Source organism: Seriola lalandi, unplaced genomic scaffold (assembly GCF_002814215.2).
Source record: "Seriola lalandi dorsalis isolate HSWRI2012SDOR001 ecotype SW California unplaced genomic scaffold, Sedor1 jcf7180002054619, whole genome shotgun sequence".
In the NCBI taxonomy this organism is placed as follows: Eukaryota; Metazoa; Chordata; class Actinopteri; order Carangiformes; family Carangidae; genus Seriola; species Seriola lalandi.
This window is the reverse complement of record NW_019525172.1, coordinates 113,658-132,264: the sequence shown is the minus strand read 5'-3', so window position 1 is coordinate 132,264 and position 18,607 is coordinate 113,658. Positions and strand designations below refer to the sequence as shown.

The 18,607-nt window shown below is 40.2% G+C and overlaps 3 protein-coding genes and 3 non-coding genes across 10 annotated transcripts in view; 5 read left to right on the top strand and 1 right to left on the bottom strand.

The window, feature by feature from the left end:
• The first annotated feature begins 270 nt into the window (after positions 1 to 270).
• LOC111665208 (SH3 domain-binding glutamic acid-rich-like protein 3) lies at positions 271 to 2,870 on the top strand. Its single transcript, XM_023420133.2, has 3 exons — positions 271 to 458; positions 742 to 909; positions 2,481 to 2,870. Exons 1-3 carry the CDS (start codon positions 414 to 416, stop codon positions 2,541 to 2,543), a joined length of 276 nt encoding a protein of 91 aa, XP_023275901.1. The 5' UTR covers positions 271 to 413; the 3' UTR covers positions 2,544 to 2,870.
• Positions 2,871 to 4,026: 1,156 nt separating this feature from the next.
• Positions 4,027 to 8,168, top strand: rps12 (ribosomal protein S12). Its single transcript, XM_023420153.2, has 6 exons — positions 4,027 to 4,115; positions 4,240 to 4,286; positions 5,860 to 5,976; positions 6,188 to 6,290; positions 7,269 to 7,370; positions 8,081 to 8,168. Exons 2-6 carry the CDS (start codon positions 4,273 to 4,275, stop codon positions 8,141 to 8,143), a joined length of 399 nt encoding a protein of 132 aa, XP_023275921.1. The 5' UTR covers positions 4,027 to 4,115; positions 4,240 to 4,272; the 3' UTR covers positions 8,144 to 8,168.
• On the top strand, positions 5,691 to 5,767 carry LOC111665222 (small nucleolar RNA SNORD101). The gene has a single exon (XR_002761479.1). It is a non-coding gene; the product is annotated as a small nucleolar RNA SNORD101 (small nucleolar RNA).
• LOC111665224 (small nucleolar RNA SNORD100) lies at positions 6,030 to 6,112 on the top strand. The gene has a single exon (XR_002761481.1). It is a non-coding gene; the product is annotated as a small nucleolar RNA SNORD100 (small nucleolar RNA).
• LOC111665223 (small nucleolar RNA SNORD100) lies at positions 6,408 to 6,490 on the top strand. The gene has a single exon (XR_002761480.1). It is a non-coding gene; the product is annotated as a small nucleolar RNA SNORD100 (small nucleolar RNA).
• Positions 8,169 to 9,003: 835 nt separating the features above from the next.
• Positions 9,004 to 18,607, bottom strand: part of eya4 (EYA transcriptional coactivator and phosphatase 4) — a 44,993-nt gene continuing 35,389 nt past the window's right edge. For 3 of the 5 annotated variants that reach the window (XM_023420128.2, XM_023420130.2, XM_023420131.2), the window contains 9 exons: positions 18,131 to 18,267; positions 17,781 to 17,864; positions 14,366 to 14,455; positions 13,968 to 14,026; positions 13,536 to 13,696; positions 12,983 to 13,097; positions 12,633 to 12,754; positions 10,654 to 10,754; positions 9,004 to 9,303 (listed from right to left, as the gene is read on the bottom strand). In XM_023420128.2, the coding sequence (XP_023275896.1) occupies positions 9,223 to 9,303; positions 10,654 to 10,754; positions 12,633 to 12,754; positions 12,983 to 13,097; positions 13,536 to 13,696; positions 13,968 to 14,026; positions 14,366 to 14,455; positions 17,781 to 17,864; positions 18,131 to 18,267 (950 nt within the window). In that variant the 3' untranslated portion in view covers positions 9,004 to 9,222. Of the gene's footprint in view, positions 9,304 to 10,653; positions 10,935 to 12,632; positions 12,755 to 12,982; positions 13,098 to 13,535; positions 13,697 to 13,967; positions 14,027 to 14,365; positions 14,456 to 17,780; positions 17,865 to 18,130; positions 18,268 to 18,607 lie in introns of all 5 variants that reach the window. The other 2 variants (XM_023420127.2, XM_023420129.2) reach the window with 2 other exon arrangements.

The window sequence follows — 18,607 nt, the reverse complement described above, 5'->3', positions numbered from 1 at the left end:
CAAGATACAATATTTTACTCTGAAATGTACTGGAACACAAGTATGACGACGTACTAACTGGAAATACTTAGGTCAAGCGCTTGTAAACTGTGAAGTGTTGAGTTAATGTAATTACTTGCTTCCCACCAGTGGTAGTAGTATGTGAGTGTGAGTGTTAGTGCTTTCACAATTCTTGCAGACAGGCTGCGACTGGTATGGCACTCAAGTGGGTGTGCCTATGCAGGCAGGTAAGCCGTGTCCAAACCTGCTTACCTTGTCTGCTGTTGCAGAAAAACCAGCAGCACATACCTGCATCTAGGAAACTGGAACATTCTCTGTCTCTCCGCTTCTATCTGTACCTCTGTCAATCTGTATCTGTCTATAAACCTGTTTATATGAGTCTAGATTGAGGTGTTTCTGTTCAAATAGCAGATATGCCACTCACTTTGTTTTTTTCCAGCGTGAGCGGTTCTCTGGAGGTACAGTACGTTTTTCTTACTTGCTTAATTCTTTTACTTTTTGCCATATTGTTAATACATATTGGCGATATCAAACAAACTATCATGAGGCATGTTGAATTCAGTGCAGCATATTCTTTGTAGAACTGTGTGTACAGTGTTTACATTTTATTTCTGTATACAAACAGAAGATGCTCGTTGTGGACAGTTAAGCAAATTTTAGTGTAACACAGAACATGGTTTAAGTGTAGCCTGTAAGGGATATGCGTGAATTTAATACTGATTGAAACATTGTCTCCTCCAGCTGAAGAAAAATCAGGACAGAATCTTCTTTGTCCTGGAATCAAAGAAGATCCCTTTTGAAGCTGTGGACATTTCTCAGAATCCTGAACACAAGGATTTAATGAGGAAGAGGGCAGGGAACCCGAAGGCTCTGCCACCTCAATTATGCAACGGAGATATCTACTGTGGAGTAAGTTTTTCACAATGTCCTGTAAAAGTGATGATAAGATGTTTTGACCATGTACCACCTTCTCAGAACTAATGGAGTTATGCTTCAGTGTAAATCATTTACACACTTGCTGTATTTGTAAAAAAAAAAAAAAAAACTATGGGAGTCTAGGGCCATGACGCAGGGATTAAATAAATATTTACACTATATTATAGGCTTGCACACACAGACACACACACACACCCAAGGACGTCAGAAATGCATGCATAAGTGTTCTCAGTTCTCTTGTTTTTACACACACAGGCATGCTAGTACACTCCCTAATCACTCCCCAACACACACACACACACACACACACACACACACACACATTAGATTGCTCCTGGAGCGTTTTGAAATTCATGTCAGCATACCGTTCAGACTTTGCTGCAACAGAAAAGTTGCTCTGGCTTAAGGAGGTCGCCTTTGATCCTTACTGTTGCAAAAGACCTCTAAAGAGGCACATATTTTCATAGACTTGTGTTTTATGCCACCATAAACTTTGATTTTAGCCGTGCTAGCTCTCATCTTCATCCACGCTGAAATGTCACAACAACTGCTGGACAGATGGACTTGATTTTGTACAGTCATGTATTGTCCACAAATGTTAAACCTAGACTTTAAGACTTTGGTGAGCCCCTGACTTTTCCTGGAGCTCCACCTGGAGGTTGACTTTTCTTGTTGAAACAGAAATATCTTGGTGGCTACTGGATGGACTAGACCAACATTTGGTACAGACATTCATCAATGTTTCCAAATGATGAAGTATAATAACATTTCAGGTCAAACTTTCAATTTGTCCAACACAGTACTTGGGAACATTCCCACCAACTTCAGCTGTATTAGCAAAAGCAAGCATATCAAACACTATAACACCACACATTGGGCCTACCTGCTAAACATGTCATTGTGAGCATGTTGATGTCATACCCTCAAGGCACTGCTGTGCCTAAACACAGGGTTAGGCAAACTAGTTAGTGCAGTATATTTCAGTCCAATTACACCTGAAGATTTTAATTGCTGCTCCAAATGGCCAAACATAGAGGCGAGTGAAAAGCCTGCCGTCATGGAGATTTGCAAGATGTGATGATAATAATAATGTGATGTGATAATGTGATAATAACTCTCACGCGATAAGCATGAAAATAACAGTGTTGGGTACATCCCCTGCATTCTGATATCAGAAAGTGAAGGGGGTGGGTGGTTTTGGAGCATATTGACACCTTAACTACTGCTAGAAAAAGCTGGTATATTGGCTGTCAACTCTTTATTTTATTTCATTATTATTTCATTCAGTCATTGCTATAGTATTTGCATCCAAATTCTTACACAGGCACAACACCAACTTTCTTAATATCAACTCCGCCTGGCCATTATGAGCCTCAAAATGTTGTGCACAAGCTGTTAGAAGATTGTATAACATGTACAGCTCTATAACATATCAGAAAATATCTGGATGATAACTGTTTCTTTATCTCTCTGTCTCTCTGCATTCCTTCCACTCTCACCCACAAATCCCTGACTCCCACCCACCTGTCTTTTCTGTCTTTCAGGACATTGCTGCGTTTGAAAATGCAATCGAGATGGAACAATTAGAGGAGTTTCTCAAACTCTAAAAGGAATGGTGACCAGCTACGCAACACTCAACCACATCACCATGTTTACTGCAATCTCTACATATCTAGTAAAACAGACAACAGATTAATAGTAGTATAAAGATATATGTAAATTAATATTTTCTGTTTCCTTTTGTTTTATTTGATGAAGACAGGTGCCTTATTTGTATTTGATGACTAATGCCAAAACCTTAAGGAAATGTAAATTTGACCGAGGTGTAAGTGCTTTTCCAGCCCTCTTTTCAGAATTGAGAGAGTTGCACATCTGAACAATTTGTAGACAATTTGTAAAAAAATCTTAAATAAAAAACTGTTTGATTGTTGAAACATTGTTTGAAACCTGCCTCTCGCACTCAGCAACATGAGTTTCTTCTCATTTCTTGAGAAAGCCTGGTTCAAAGTGGTGTCTATGTACAGGTTTATCAGTGAGAAAGTCAAAGAAACTTTAACAACTAAGGGTAATCAGAGAGCGCAGTCCTCTGCCAAGGCCAATGTCAAACAACATACCAGACTTAAGAGAAAAAAAATCTAATTCACAGTAAATGATCTGGATCTGCCCCAAAATTTAACGGGTTCTTCCGTGGCTCATGCACCATCCCTCCATCAAGGTCGGTGCAAATCGGTTCAGTGCTTTTTGCGTAATCCTGCTGACAAACAAACACACATGGAAATGTGAACATAATCACTAAGATACAATGACTTCAGTAATTTAAAGTGTCAAGCTTAACAGGAAGCTTCAATAGCTCATCAGTGAAAAACATCAGTGCTGCAATGCATCAGCTTTACACTTAGATCTGAAAGAGTTTCACCAAACCTACACCCAGCAACACTCATGGTCTAACCATAGTTGCCACTATACTGAATAAAATAGTGACAGAGCAACTGTAGGAACACTATAGAATAAAATGTCAAACAGAATAATTTGAGTAACATTGCAGAACTACGCAGAAACAGACACTATTATCCTAACCTGTTGTCCTGGTGCTTGCTAGTAGGCTTTCACTTCACATACTGTGACAGCACAATATTAAGTAATTATTTAGTACTTTAAAAAGCACTGTATCAAAGACTACTTTATACTACACAAACTACAGGTACTACAGAGAAAAATTTAATACTGAGTACTATTTAGCTCCTTTAACCTACATTTACTTGTCATGTTGTGACAAGAAGAAAAATGAAATAATTATTTGAATTAAAAAAAGCATTATAAAGCAAAAATATTTTTTCACTTTCATGGTTACACAAGGTATTTTCCTGTATTTATTCATATTCAATTCATTATGTATTATTTATGTGTGCTATAATGAACACTTTAGGTTTCCATATATTAGGCTATATATTTATGAATACAAAAATGTGCTTGTTTGGCTTTATGATAAAATTAATGAAGGCCACAAAAAATTTTTTTCTTAATAGCAAATGGGAAAACTGTCTCCAGTAGAGATGATAAACGTGGAAACAGTGGAAACAGTTTCAGGCAACACATCGGACGCCACTGGGGCCTGGTGGTATTAATACAGCGTCGCAGGCTTGTGACGTCCTCTTTACCCGCTGCCCGAGGAGGAAAGGGTGCGTTTCTTCAATCACCGGCACAATCTGCGGGATTAATCAAACATCTTGGTTTAAAAAGTCTTCACAGTGAGCTGTTTGAAATGGATAATGACTCTCCTCTCATATCTGCTCTTTATTACAGAACTTTAAGTCCGCCATCCATCGCAAATTTACAATGGCCGAGGAAGGGTGAGCATGATGCGTCTGTCTGTCATAACGCTACAGTGTAAACCAGATATTAAACAGTATAAATTGAAACCAAGGAGCTTTGTTGGGTGGCTTGGTAGTAGGATAATGTTAACATTTTGTGGTATACTTTTACTGGTGTCGCGAATCATTACAGCCTGTCAAACTCCCATCATACAAGAGCTAACTGGTTAGCTTAGCCGAGCTACAGCTTAAAAATGACTTGATTCACGACAATAGCGTCTTGATAACTGCACATGTGAATACTACTAGTATCTATTAGACACAAGGACACCAGGTGTTCTAGAGGAAAGTGCAGGGTTTGAGGTTGTTGTGAAAGTCAGAGAGTGCACAGTTAAAGTCAATGCTGGCAAGAAAAGTTATATTAAATGTAGAATGATGGTGTATCTGATGGTTCCCACCTTTCTGACCCGTGAAGTGGCCATTGCATTTTATTTAACATCATTTGTCAGTTCATTATGCCTGCTTAAGGTTAATAACTATGTGCAAGTTCAGAAACATTTGCCAATTAGAAAAGGCATAAATGGCATACAGTATACTGTAAATGGGAAAAGTGCAAGTGAACAAAATTGCAGGAAAACATGTGACTGTTAAGTGATGCTACATGCAGTAAATCTCTCCTCCTAATTTATTTTCTACCATTGAGAAGTCTTCAAGGCATGTCCATCACTTATTGGTGTCCCCTGAACCTTAGATACTATTCAGCTTATTGTTTGTATGCACTTATGTTTTAGCAGAATGTTTAAATGCTGTGCAGGTGTAAATGTGTTCATCTGCAACTTTTGTCTCTTAATGCATCATGTGTTTTTTAAAACTGATGTTTTCTTCCTACATTTTTTTTTTTTTGTGTGTGCAGCATGTTAAAGAGCCATTTTTTAAAAACTTTTCTGGGTAAACTTGAAAAAAGAATTGGATTTGCTGCAAAACTGTAGAAAAACTCAAATTACTTGCTCATATTACTACATCAGGATTTAACTATGAATGCAGAATAAACAAATATTTACCTGGATATGGAGAGAATCACATTCAATGGGAGGAGCAGATTAAGCATTTTTTCTTTTACCAAGTACTCAACATGTAAGTTGGATAGCTGGGGTAGTCAGAATAAGGTGAAACAGGTGAAGATTTTGCCTTGAGTGTCCTTCCTTTATAAGATGCCATGCTCATGTAAAATCAGTTTTTACTGTAGCTTCGCTTTCAGGTATAAACTAAAAAGTGAACTTCTGGAAAACAGAACTAGACTGTTTGAGCCACTGCCCCATTTGTCTGAGCAGCACTACTAGATTTTCCATCCCAGTGATATCAAAGCATCAGATGTCCTGGAGTGTAGATGTTGAATATTAAATGTTTAGTGTCAAGCCATTCCTCTGATGTGAGCTCTCTAGTGCTTGAATGATGACTTCATAATCTTTTGTCGGATACCCCTTCACTCAACAATGAGTGAGATCCCTGTTCTGATATGCTGGAAGCTCAACTGGAAAACATAAATGAGTTATGCTTCTTTTGTTTAAATATTAAGCTTTTTTTTTTTTTTCTCCGCACCCATTTTTGATAGCATTCCTGCTGGAGGTGTGATGGATGTCAACACCGCTCTCCCTGAAGTGCTCAAGACCGCACTTATCCATGATGGCCTTGCCCGTGGTATCCGTGAGGCTGCCAAGGCTTTGGACAAGTAAGTTTTAAGAAAAAATGTTTGTACTTGATCAACATTTCGCTCTTAGTAGGTGGATCGCTGATGATAATTTGGCTCCCTCTACTGAATACCGTGAGGAGATTGCCACTGTTACCCAATTTCTGTCTGAGATGCGCCTTGAGTTATTCTTTCTAAACGTATTAATGGTGCATAACCTCTTCCTGCAAATTAATCAGCGGTCTGTTTGCAGGCGTCAGGCCCATCTCTGCGTCCTTGCAGCCAACTGCGACGAGCCCATGTACGTCAAGCTGGTGGAGGCCCTCTGCGCCGAGCATCAGATCAACCTGATCAAGGTAATGAGCTGGCAGACAATTGGGCTGTTTGGATGAGCAAGGGAACTGCATCATTGCCGGTATTTCGGATGTCTTGTGTACCGACAGTGGAGTTGAAAGTAGCATGTAATGTACTGCTGTATCACTGATGATGATTTGGCTCCCTCTACTGAATACTGTGAGGAGATTGCCATTGTTACCCAATTTCTGTCTGAGATGCAGCCAGTAGTACCCACATCGCCGCTGTTCCATTTCACTGCTTAGGTATTATGTAATAATATGTCAGATCACTTTTTCAGATCACCCGCTGTTTGTTTCCCATTCTTATGTAGCTCTAGAACAAGTTTTCTAGCAGCTTTTTCATTCATTTTTCTTGGTCTTGCACTCCATAGTCTTAGTGTGTCCATGTTTCTTCAGTTGGTAGTGGGATCCCAAAATGGTTTCAGATATCTTTGTATCCCTCTCCAGTTTGATGATAGTTTACCAGTTTAATTTTGAGGTCTTCTGACAGCTGTTTCCCTGCTCTCATTGTTGTTGCGCTCAGCAAACTGCATGAACATGCAAATATAAAATGCAAGCCTAATTGAACACACTCTTTGCCACTCAACAAGCATTATGTGGTGAAAACGTTTTTATTTTATTTTTTTTAAAAGACCAGACACCTGATTTTTTCTTTTTTTTTTTTTTAAATATTAAAATTACCTAAAAGATTCATCAAAGTGGATGTAAACGTTTGAGCTTGGTATTAGACACATTTGGACTTGAACTCTATTCTAACGATGAGGCCATACCATAAAAAGGTCTTTAGTGGGAAACATATTTAGATTAGAATTAGAATTATGGAATGCTATTTTGAAGCCTAACTGTACTATTTGATGACTATCAATTTTTTATTTATTTTTTTATTTCTTCTCACCCACTGTCAAAGCGGGATGCAAACTTTTGCACTCAACTGCAAATGGCCATAAATTAAAACATGGTGTATAAATTTCATTTCAGGTTGATGACAACAAGAAGCTCGGTGAGTGGGTTGGTCTGTGCAAGATTGACCGTGAGGGCAAACCCCGCAAGGTGGTGGGCTGCAGCTGCGTCGTGGTCAAGGTAAATGATGCCCTCTTTAGTGTTTTGTGTGTTTTTATGTTTGTCAAGTCACCAAAGCCTTACAGTAACGGCAGGGAAGATGTTCTGTCTTACTTATGCTTAGACGATGATGGAAGTTGTGATACCTGTAGTGAATACAGGAATTCTGACTTAAGACTTGCTCAGTCTCGCTTGCCAGACAAGTGCAGGTGCTGTGCCTCGTGCCATGCAGCTGTTGTTGATAACTCCTGGCTATATGACAGCCAGGGTACGAGCCCCTTCATCTATCTGTGGTGTGTGGGGTCCCTAAGAATGGCTACATACTGTAACATGGCAGCAAATGCTTTGATTAATGGGGCATCCTGTGATTAACCTCTTAGTCTCTGCTGTGCAACTGTTTGCCTGAATTTGGGGGAAATTATGCACAAAACTCCAGAATATTTCCACTAAACTTTAATGGTTCAGCCATAAAAACATGCTGTCAATGAACAAGTTGGAAATTTTAAAGAATATAAGGGGAACATCCAGAGTTAAGGAGGTTAATTGGTTTATGGAGTGGTCATATTAGTAGTGTAAATTAGAGCAGAGCCTGTCATTAATTTTAGTTAGAGCTGCTATGAGATTTTCAAATGTCTAACAAACACAAACCCGTTTCTCAGTCTGGTTAACCAACATGTGACCGCAATATATATTTAGTTGATCAATACACTGTATTTTCCTTCTGTCCACAGGACTATGGCAAGGAGTCTCAAGCCAAGGATGTGATTGAGGAATACTTCAAAGCCAAGAAATGAGATGTCAATAAAATCTGAAAATTAAGCTGTTGTCTCAGTCTTATTTTTTTTTTATATATATATATATATATATATATATATATATATATATATGTTTTTTTTTTTTTTTTTATATGGGTGTTTCTGATATATAAAATGTGTACATAACAGACTTGAAAAATGGACCATATTCAATATTTTGCAGCACTGTGCAAGTTATCTGAAGTTTAATCAGTTTATAAATTTCATTAGGGAAGACAAGATGCATAGGTCATTTGGATAAGGTTTCTCCTTTATATCTACATAGACATTTGTGAATAAAGAAAAGACATTCAAACACATTAAGGCACAACACATCATGACGCACATCCTCAGTTTCTCAAAGAAGGGGGAAAAAAAAAAAATACAAAAAAATCCAGAGGAAAAAACAAGACCCCAAAACATTAAAATTTACTTTCCTTGACAAAAGCATCCACCACTGCCCTTAAGTTTATTGTTAATAATTTACACAAGTTTCTGCCACAGACTGCATTGTTGTGATTATACCACCAGGAAGAAAACGTGTCAAGCAGCTGTTATCCCTTCACACATAATGCTGCCTGTACAGAGAAGCCCTCATTGTTTGAGGACGGTTTATCCTAGGTGACCCACAACAGTCCTGATACTAGCCTGGGTGCTCCAGCACAAACCAAACATCGAGTTGCCCAGGGAAATGTCTTCCCAGGCCAAGGGGCGGTCTTCAGTCAGTACAGGGTTTCAGTCTGCTACAGCTGCATGGACAGAAGACACGGGTTTTCACAGAGGTCCATCCCCAGCATCGGGGCCAGGGGGTTGAGCAGGGGCACGTTGGATGGTTGAGTCATCTCTTAACCCCACTGTCCTTTTCTTTACCTCCTTTCATCCCTCCTTTGCTTCTTAAGACCGTTCAGATTTTGTAAATCCAGATGTTCAAAAAACAAGACGAAAAGAAAAAAAAAAAAAATCACAAAAACAGTCGCAGTGTATTGTGTTTGTTCTTAAATAGTTATACAAAAGAAGGGGGTGCTGCCTCGCTGACCATGTCCATGGTAACATTGCTTGAGTCCATATTGCTATAATAGTTACAGGTACTCAAACTCCAGTGCTTGGTGTAATGCCAGCAGGTCAGAGTGACTGGATATCCTCCAGAAAGGCATGTTGTGCTGTGGAGTGGGCACACACATGTCATTAAAACCAGCAGTACTGCAGTTAACATATTTGATGCACACCACCACCTAATGTCATGCAAGCTACACTACAGTAGCTTGTAGCGGCTTGCTTTGCGGAAGCACTGCAGACAAAATCCATGCAATCCTAAGACTCAAAGGAACAGTTTAGCATTTTGGCAAATATGCTCATCCACTGATCCAAAAGTTATCCGACTCTCGGAAAGAAAGCGAATGAGCGTATTTCCTAAAATGTCAAACTATTCCTTTTAACAATCCCAGCACCCAGCATTATGAATGAAACACAAGGCTGGAGAAGAAATATGATTTATATTCACACTTAAGGAAACAAGTTCCAGTGCTACAAAGTAGAGTTTATCACCACTTCTAACCTGTGTCCTTGTGATATACAAGGGAGTAGGTTTGGTCTCAACACTGGTAGGGTTAGGGTGAGGAGACAATTCTAACCACTGCACTACCGTGCTGCCATATGGTAAGTAGTAATATAGTATAAGTCATTATATAGTAAGATAAAAAAATATGTCATAGTATAGTAAGGCATAAAAACATATGTTTAACTTGCTAGTTAACGCTAGCTAACATGGTTAAATAACATCAGTTGACATATTTCTTGCGACGTTAGTTACCACTGTGATATTCTCACATGACGTGAGCCTTCAGTCAGTCAAATGCTAGCATGCCTAAATCGGTCGTCTTGGAGACGTAGCCTCTTGGAGGGTACATTGGAATGATCTAATATGACTTCACTCCAAGCATAGTGCGAACGAGTTCACTCAAATATTGATTCGCTCAAATCTGTCCTTCCAAAATGTTCCCAAAATCCATATGCAAACCTACACCCTTGGTGATATAACTCTACTTTTCTCCCACATGAACTACAGTGTCATTGAAAAATAAGATTTCACACACAAGTGGATAACAACCAGTATTATCGCTCTAAACAAATGAGATCGTTCAAAGCTTAATTACTGTGTACATTTGGGCAGCCATTCATTTTTGGTGTCAAATGGGACGAAAATCAAACTGATTTTAGAAATATTTAATGCAAACAAATTTATTTAATTAGAATCATTAGCAGTAGGTGAGCCAAATAAATATCAAGGTGCAAAATGTACAACTTCAGCCAAGCTTCAATCTCAGTTTTTTTACTCTAACACTTGCAATCAAAAGTTTCCTGTCACTCCATAAAAAGGAAAAAAAAAAGGCAGCAGAAACCGGTAAATAACCAACACAAAACCGCTAGAGCAAAGAAAGGCAGGCTTCGTCCAATCAGAGCTCACACTGTGTGGAGTAGGCGGGGTCACGGTGAGGTTACGGGTCCATTACCTTTTTGGCCGCCTGCTCCTCTTCCACACCGTCCCCAATTACAACATACACTACTTTCCTGCCAAACCTTTGCATTATGCGTTCAAAGCAACTCTCTTTTCCTGCAAAAAACAAATAAACAAGGGGAGGAAGGAGGGTCACAAGGTCAGAGGGGTCAAAGTTCAGAAGTCGTTTGTTTACCTGGCTGGCTGAATGCTCTTCATCCTTCCCATCGCCAATCACAACATATGTAATGTTAGTGCCAAAGCGGGAGACTATACGCTCAAAACAGCTCTCTTTGCCTGGAGACAAACAAATGGCTTTCACAGGTTTTTCCTTGTTGTTTAGATGGAAATAAAACACAGGAAGAGGCAGAACGGTGTGAGGGATGAGAGGACACACACACACACACACTAACACACACACACGCGCACATAAAACACAAAACACAGTTTTCCCATAACAGATTGATCACACTGATTACTACTGACACCCATGTGGTGCATCCCAAGATGTACTTCAGATCAGATAAATATAATCAGCCTGGTTGCCAGGACAACACGTGCCTATGAGGGATGTCAGGAGTCACACCCCATATTAACCTTTGTCCTTTTTCCTGTACAAATATACATGATGTCAATTGCTTATAAAGTAATTCCATATGCAAAGTAATGTATCCAGGAGTCTAAGGGATGTGGCATCTGACCTCAAACACTTGTGCAGTCTTCTTGTGTCTTAAACCTCAGGTGGTTGTCATGGCTACCACATTGCTACGTCCATTTGAATCAAGGCACCGTGGGGTTGAATTGGGTGTAACATAAGCTCACAAACACACACACACACACACTCTCTCTCTCTTGGCTTGAATTTTCCTTCCTGAATGTTTTGGCTCTCTACTTCACCCTAATCCGAGTTGTTTTGTTTCCTGTGTTCAGATTGATGCAGGGTTGAAAATAATTTAATGCTGGCCACAGCTGCGGTACATTGGCGCGACCGGCTGAGGTTCAAGCTAACGGAGTCCATTCAGAATGTGGGCGTCCGGCCTTGAAGATCCCACGAGTGTTAGAGTTGTTCAAGGCCAGATCAGGATCGTGTTAGGTGAGGACAGATATAATGTTGTTTAGGTTTCAATGTGAGCTGAAAGAATAAGTCTGGGATTGAACAAGGCATATTCAGTCAGAATGGTTTTAACCCCTGAGCGCAATATGTAAAACTGCAGCATTTCTACAAAGCCATTTTTTTTATCTGCAGTGTTGAGGTAAGGTAAAGTGAGGTATACTTTATGGTCCCGCAGGGGAAACTTGTCTTGAGCTCCAAGCCACTGCATTTCATAATCATACATCAATCATCAATCATCAATCATACATACAAATCTATAGAAAACGCGTCTTGGATCACATGTTGAATGTGAGACAGGGTTTTGTACAGTAGCCGTTCCATAAATCTTTAATCGAAGTATAATAATGTAACAAAAAACACTGTATAGTAGAAGACATTTCTAGCAGGCGACAGAGGCTGTAAAGACTACTCTGCATATTCTGTCTTTGAGAACAGTTGAAGGAAAATGTGGCCAGAGTGTAACCAGCATGATCTGTTTTCCTTTAATAGAAATTTCATGTGCATTGGATTCAGTTTTACTTATTCCCCGTCTCTCTCATACGAACACATACACACACACACACACACACACACACAAAGAGCATAAAATGCGTATAAAATACATATTGTAACTCAAACATTCCCAACCATCTGTTCAGTGAACTTGAGCTTAACAGGCAGCAGGATATCAGTAACATATGGAGTAGATGAAGAAACATAAAAAATAAACCATATAACCAACAAAATACATGTGACTTTTGATATGTTAACATATTATACCATCAAATATATACTATATTTAATTACCCCCTCTCCACTTTATACTGTATTATTTGCATCAATATTAGATTATTGGTTTACAATTGTGTGTGGCTGTGTGTGCACGAGGGTTTATGTCTTACCTATTTTTGTTGCACTGTAAATATTCTCGATAGGGAAAACGGATCCCAGACTATATAAGAGAACTTTAGCCAGCGCTGGGATGAGCTGCGTTGTGGTCACCAACACATTTACACAGTTACTCCTGTGGGACAGAGAGCAGAACATAGTGTGTAAAGACGGGTGAAAGGATAGATGAATGGACGGACAGAAGAAGAAATGGATCATGAATCAGTGTTGTCTGATGCTGAATACAGATTTGTTCCCTGCTCTCTGAATCTTGGCTTTATTAATTAACGGAGAGGAGGGCTGCGAGAGGAAAAGTCTCACTGTTTTCTTTGAGTGAAAGAATAAATATAATGCAAAGCGGCACCTGGAGCTGATGATGGACAAGGACTTGAGTGCGTGGGTGAGCCAGGAGTCAGTCAGAGCCTCCACCTCTGCTCTGAGCTGCAGCCAGGCGTCTCTCTTCGCAGGACCCAGCAGGCCTAAAACACAGCACGAGCTTACTTAATGCTCAGAGCAACACGGGTCACACACAGGACAAAAAGCAGGACAAGTCCGGACATTATCAGCAGTTTTTGTCCTGAGCTGTCCCATCAACAACTTGGAGGCCACAAGCAAAGTTCTTGAGGGTAAGACTGACAGTTTATGTAGAGTTTGTGATGTGAAATCACACCAAAGAGAGCATGTGACAAAGGTTTAGTTGTCGTTTGTAGTTGTTTACTCACACAATGAAATCCTGCTTAACAGTTTAATGGATTTTCATTACAAATAAGTTCAACTGAACTTATTTCTAACCAAAGCAGCTCTAGTGAGAAATTTAAACTTCAGGTTCAACAAAAACTCATATTTTCAACACTTGCTCTCCATGTCACCCTTTAAATGGCCATGGTATCCAGTAAACTCCCGTCTGATTGGCTTACCCCCCACATTGTTTTTGTATGTGCTATACAACTCTTTGACTCGTCGGTAGCGGAAGGCCAGTTTCCTCATCCAGTCGACCCCGCCGCGGACACCCGTAGCCAGGCACAGGTTGGCGCTGGTTGCAGCTGCATGGAAGCCATCAGTTGCAAAACTGTAAGTACTGTCAATAATAATGATATGTTTTATTTGAAAAATCTGCTCTGGTAGAACAAAAAGATCAAATGGTTATTTTTATTATTCAGTATTATGAACATATACAGTTTAATGTTTTTGTTGATCAAATCATTGATCAAATTAATAGATTAATAACTTTAACAAAGAACAAACAAAACTGAACACTGTAATTTGTGAATTCATAGCCTAGAAATAACAACACATGAACACTATCAGCAGTTTAAATTGTATAGAACTGTGAAAGGTAAAGTTCTCACCTTAAGTCCTGGCCATTGTCATCTGATGATACATCATCAATATGTACCTGATCACATTCCTGTGCACACAAACATAGACACAAATGACTCAAAAATAAGATAAGCTGTATAAATGTATGAATCCATTCACCATTAACAACTAAAACAAAGCAGTCTGTGCTAAAATTGAAATATAAACATGGAGGAGTGTGTTACATCTCTTTACACCACTAGAGGACAGTAGTAGTATTTCACGGAATGACAGTGTGGCTTCAAGAAACTTGTGCTTAATGTCGTGCTTTGTGCAAAATTTGAATACTGTGCGATGAAACCTCCAAGCTTAAATGTGTGTGTGTGTGTGTGTGTGTGTGTGTGTGTGTGTGTGTGTGTGTGTGTGTCAGCTGATGTGTGTCTCTCACCTCCAGGTCATTAAAGAATAAGTGTGTGTCAGCCAAGTTGAAGATCATCTCTTCCATCCTCAGACCCAGTGTTACCGCCATGGGAGGGTCCTAACCAAGGAAGAAAATAATGTCATCATGGCATCACCATGACAACCAGATACTATCATATTGTTTTACTCTCTTCCAGAGTTATTAATTCCCTCAGTCCCAAAAACCATTTTAGGTTTTAAAAACCTTCTACTTCTCCCCAACTCCCACTCCAACACCCCCCACCCCCCCACTTGCAGAGTTGGTATGCTCCACTCATCACAGCAGATGCTGACAGACAGGTTGCACTTGTTCTGTCCCATCAACATTCCTCCCGCTTGGTAGGGGGTTGTGTTTGTGGGGGGTGAGAGGAAGAGTATGTGTCTTCATTCGTGTGTATTGCAGAGAGTAGGTACCCTCAAAGGGGGGCGCTTGGAGTGTATGTGGTATGTGAATGGTTTGCGTGTGTGTGTGGGTATGTGAATGTGTGTGTGTGTGTGTTTGGGAGAACGCAGCCCGGTCTGCCAGCCCGGGGCTCAGCTGCAAAAACCATCATCTGTGATAGGTCAGCGAGGGTCGACAGCTTGCCGCGCGTTTCGCTGACGCCGTCAGACGACCAGAATAGAAAGAAACTAACAGGAAGGAGAGTGAAAGTGAGCGGGCGAGGCACACAGAAAGAGAGAGAGATGATCGGCATTCCTGAGTGCGAGAAAGTACAAAAAAAAAAAAAATGAGAATGCTCCATAAAGTTGAAAGATGTGAATTGTGTATGGCTCTCCAAAAGTGAACAGCTGCTAATGGTGATAGCAGCAATTTTGACTGTAGCTCTTTTCCTGCTTTCCTGTCAATCACACAGACAAGAGGCACTTAGGTTTGTCTCTCAGGTAATGATTATGTTGGCTGCCAGCCAAAGGGGAGTTATGGACATCCACGTTTGTCAAAACACTCACAGCTGAAATGTGTTCATTCCCTTTGCGCCGTTGAATTTGGCCGTACTTTGGGCTGCAGAAAGGCTGAGGTGGCTTTTTTGTTTTTTGTAATATTTTGCCAGACAAGTTCAATTAATCACAGAGAACTGCAAATACTACTTTGTCCTGGCAAGGGTCCCCTGAAACAACTCCTTTAACAGCCCACCTCGGCTGTTATCATTCGAGCTCTGGAAACTCAACACTTCATGTTGATGTGAACGCTATCCCTGGTTATAATAACTCCCGTAGTGAGTGAGTGTGACGGGCGTGTGTCTGTGTGAAAAAGATGTCTAGATGTGTATTTATGAAGAGTGAAACATCCATTTAGAAGAGGCATATCTTCCAGATATCTTCCTCGTGGTTGCTATGTCAACAGTGTAAACACTATCTTGGGAGAGGTGTGAACAGACACAGCTGCCACCATATTTCTTGCGGGAGGCAGCAAGAAAAAATGCTCTTGGGAATATTTTAAGTTAAATAATCTGACACATTTTATCTGTTTTCATGCTAATGCTTGGTCAGTTGATATGGATCTCTGTGGGTGAAGACGAGCCATTGAAATCATCTAATTTATTCATTTTTTTTGCCGGTAAGGAGAAATGCACAACTTTCTCTACTCAGTGCCAGGTCATGACTTGTGGTGCCATCATTTGGTAAACTGTATTTCTCCACTGTAAAAACAAAGCAAACCAAGCTAAATTAACCACAAGGCTGCATGTGTTCTCTCTCTCTCTCTCTCACACACACACACACACATACACACACACACACACACACACACACACACACACACACACACATACACACAGAGTGATTTACAACTCACCAGGGCCTTTCCTTTACCCATTAAAACCCAATTGCCAAACATTAAATTCCCTGACTGCAGAGCAACTAGGAAGTGCATCAGTGCCCACAAATCCTATCTGTAAAACGCCTAGGTTCCTATGGTTCTATGAAAGTCTGGCTCCAAATGGTGTGTGTATGCGTGTGTGTGTGTGTGTGTGTGCGTGTGCGTGAGCCATGCCAGCTTTTGTTTGACTGCCAAAACAAGATGTCAGAACAGGCTCGGGATGCAAAGCCCCTAGAGGCAGGCTGGTGGCTATGTCGGTGCCCGCAGGAAATGACATCACCCAATAAAAATCTGTAGCCTTGACCACATAGGATGATTCCAGATCAGAGCCAAGGACTGTTAAAGTAAAGGGAAATATAAACAGTGTAGCTGTTATGTGAGAAGTTGAGACCTCCACATAAGTTCACAGTGAAGTTTGAAACAAACATCAGTCTAGGTAAGAAATTAGCCTGTTAAACCCTGATTGGATTAATGTAAGCATGAACCAATTATTAATGGCTTTTACTCATGTTCTTAATATGTAGTACATTTTAAGACTTATTAATTTTATTATGTATGTGGTCATCATCATAAATTAATCATAACATTCTTGAAGTAGTTGATGTAATGTCAGTAATATACCGAGGGAAATGAAGCTCATTCTGAGCTGGGTTTTATATAAAACAAACTTCTTTAAACAAGGGTGTGGGTTAAGTTTCAGAAAAGGGGGGGGGGGTGACATTGGTTATTGTGCTTTCATAATTATAGGAGTTCAACAAAAAATGTCGAATTCTGTTTCCTCCTATGTATACTGCTGTATTGTTAATGCACTCTGTATTTCAAAGCACATGTAGCTTCATCTTGTATCAGCATCTTCACTTAAATGAACTGTAATTGAATGAAATCTACTGCTGTAAATTTGACGGATGTCCATTTGCAGCATATTTTTTAGAAGAATATTAATTATTTTTTATTTTTTAAACCTCAAAAAAACATTAAACAGAGGTGTAAATACTTTTTAAAATCCTGAGTAGTGTTTGCAGCTCTTCCTATCAGACAACCTCCATCAATACGTTGCCTGTGAGACAAAGCCTGGGGCAAAAAAGATGCACGGAGCGCTCGCTGCAGGAGTACTTGTAAGCCTTATTGCTGTGAGCTCTCAGTAATAACTGAAGGCTGTTTGGATTCTGGCAGCTGGGCAGTCAGTGTACACAGTTTAAAGAAATTTTAGTAAGTCAATTAAACTGAAACCGTAAAAGTAAGGAGGATATGCCCCCCCCCCCCACATATCCAGTGGAAATTATGCCCTTGACTCCGAGTGCTGGTAACAGGATGATGCATCATCTCCCCAAGCTTCAATAGAGCAGCAGTTACGGCCTTTTAGGATTTAAAAAGTGAATGTTTCAGTTATAAACCCACAATTATGCCAGTTGTGGCGATCTTTGAAAGGCTGGAGCGAAACATGGAGATTCATCACTCTTCATTTCATCAAAATGATGCCATTGTTATTCCACATTTGGAGGGAAGAAAGAAGATGGATGGACTAACTGTTTACTTATATTAGAGGGTGCTGGACAGAGAGACAGCGAAGGCATGGTGATGATCTTACCTTGCCATATTTCTGTGCGTAGGAGCCAGTGAGCAGAGAATGGAAGACAATGATTGTCTCGTCCAGATCCCACACAAACACCCTCTGGAGAAAAAAAAAAAAAAACATTAAAAGACATTAAAAGATGTTTTTTTTTACAGAAATGTTGCATCCATATGTGCATGCAAGTTGAACTGGACATGGTCATGGGTGGTCCTGCTCTCTATCAGCCTCTCCTCCTTTGTATTTTGAGACCTCAGTGAGCAGGGAGGATGAAGATCAAAGGGAATACCAAATATCCACTGAGACTTGAATGGAATAGTCAGTCAGTAATGTAAGTCCTCTGTCTGTGGGAGTTTTTGGTCCCTTACCTCCAGGTCACTATCAGGGGGAGGGGAAGGGTTGTTTTTGCGGCCCCTGCCCCGGGATTTGGACCCCCCACTCCGGCAGGCTCGGTCATCCAGCTCTTTGATGGGCGTTGAGGGGCTCTGCACTGTGTCAAAGTCCCCTGAGGGGCGAACGCAAACACATACAGGACATTTAAAAACATTTAAAATTTACAAATGATCAAATGTCCGTCTCAGACTGCACAAGCAATCACAAACTACAGTTTATTCTCTGCATTAAAGCAACAGTAATGATGTGGTTTGAGCTGATCCCACAGGTGCTCTGGAGCTATATCCACTTCAGGAAAAGCAATAGCTCAGACTTTGTACAGTTATAAGCCATCTTGTCAGGTTTAATAATTCAAGGTAATTGGCATGACAGATCAACTTAAAGACGACCAAGAAACCTAAACAAAAGCACCACTGGTATTCTGAGTGATTCACATGCACATGTAAGGATTT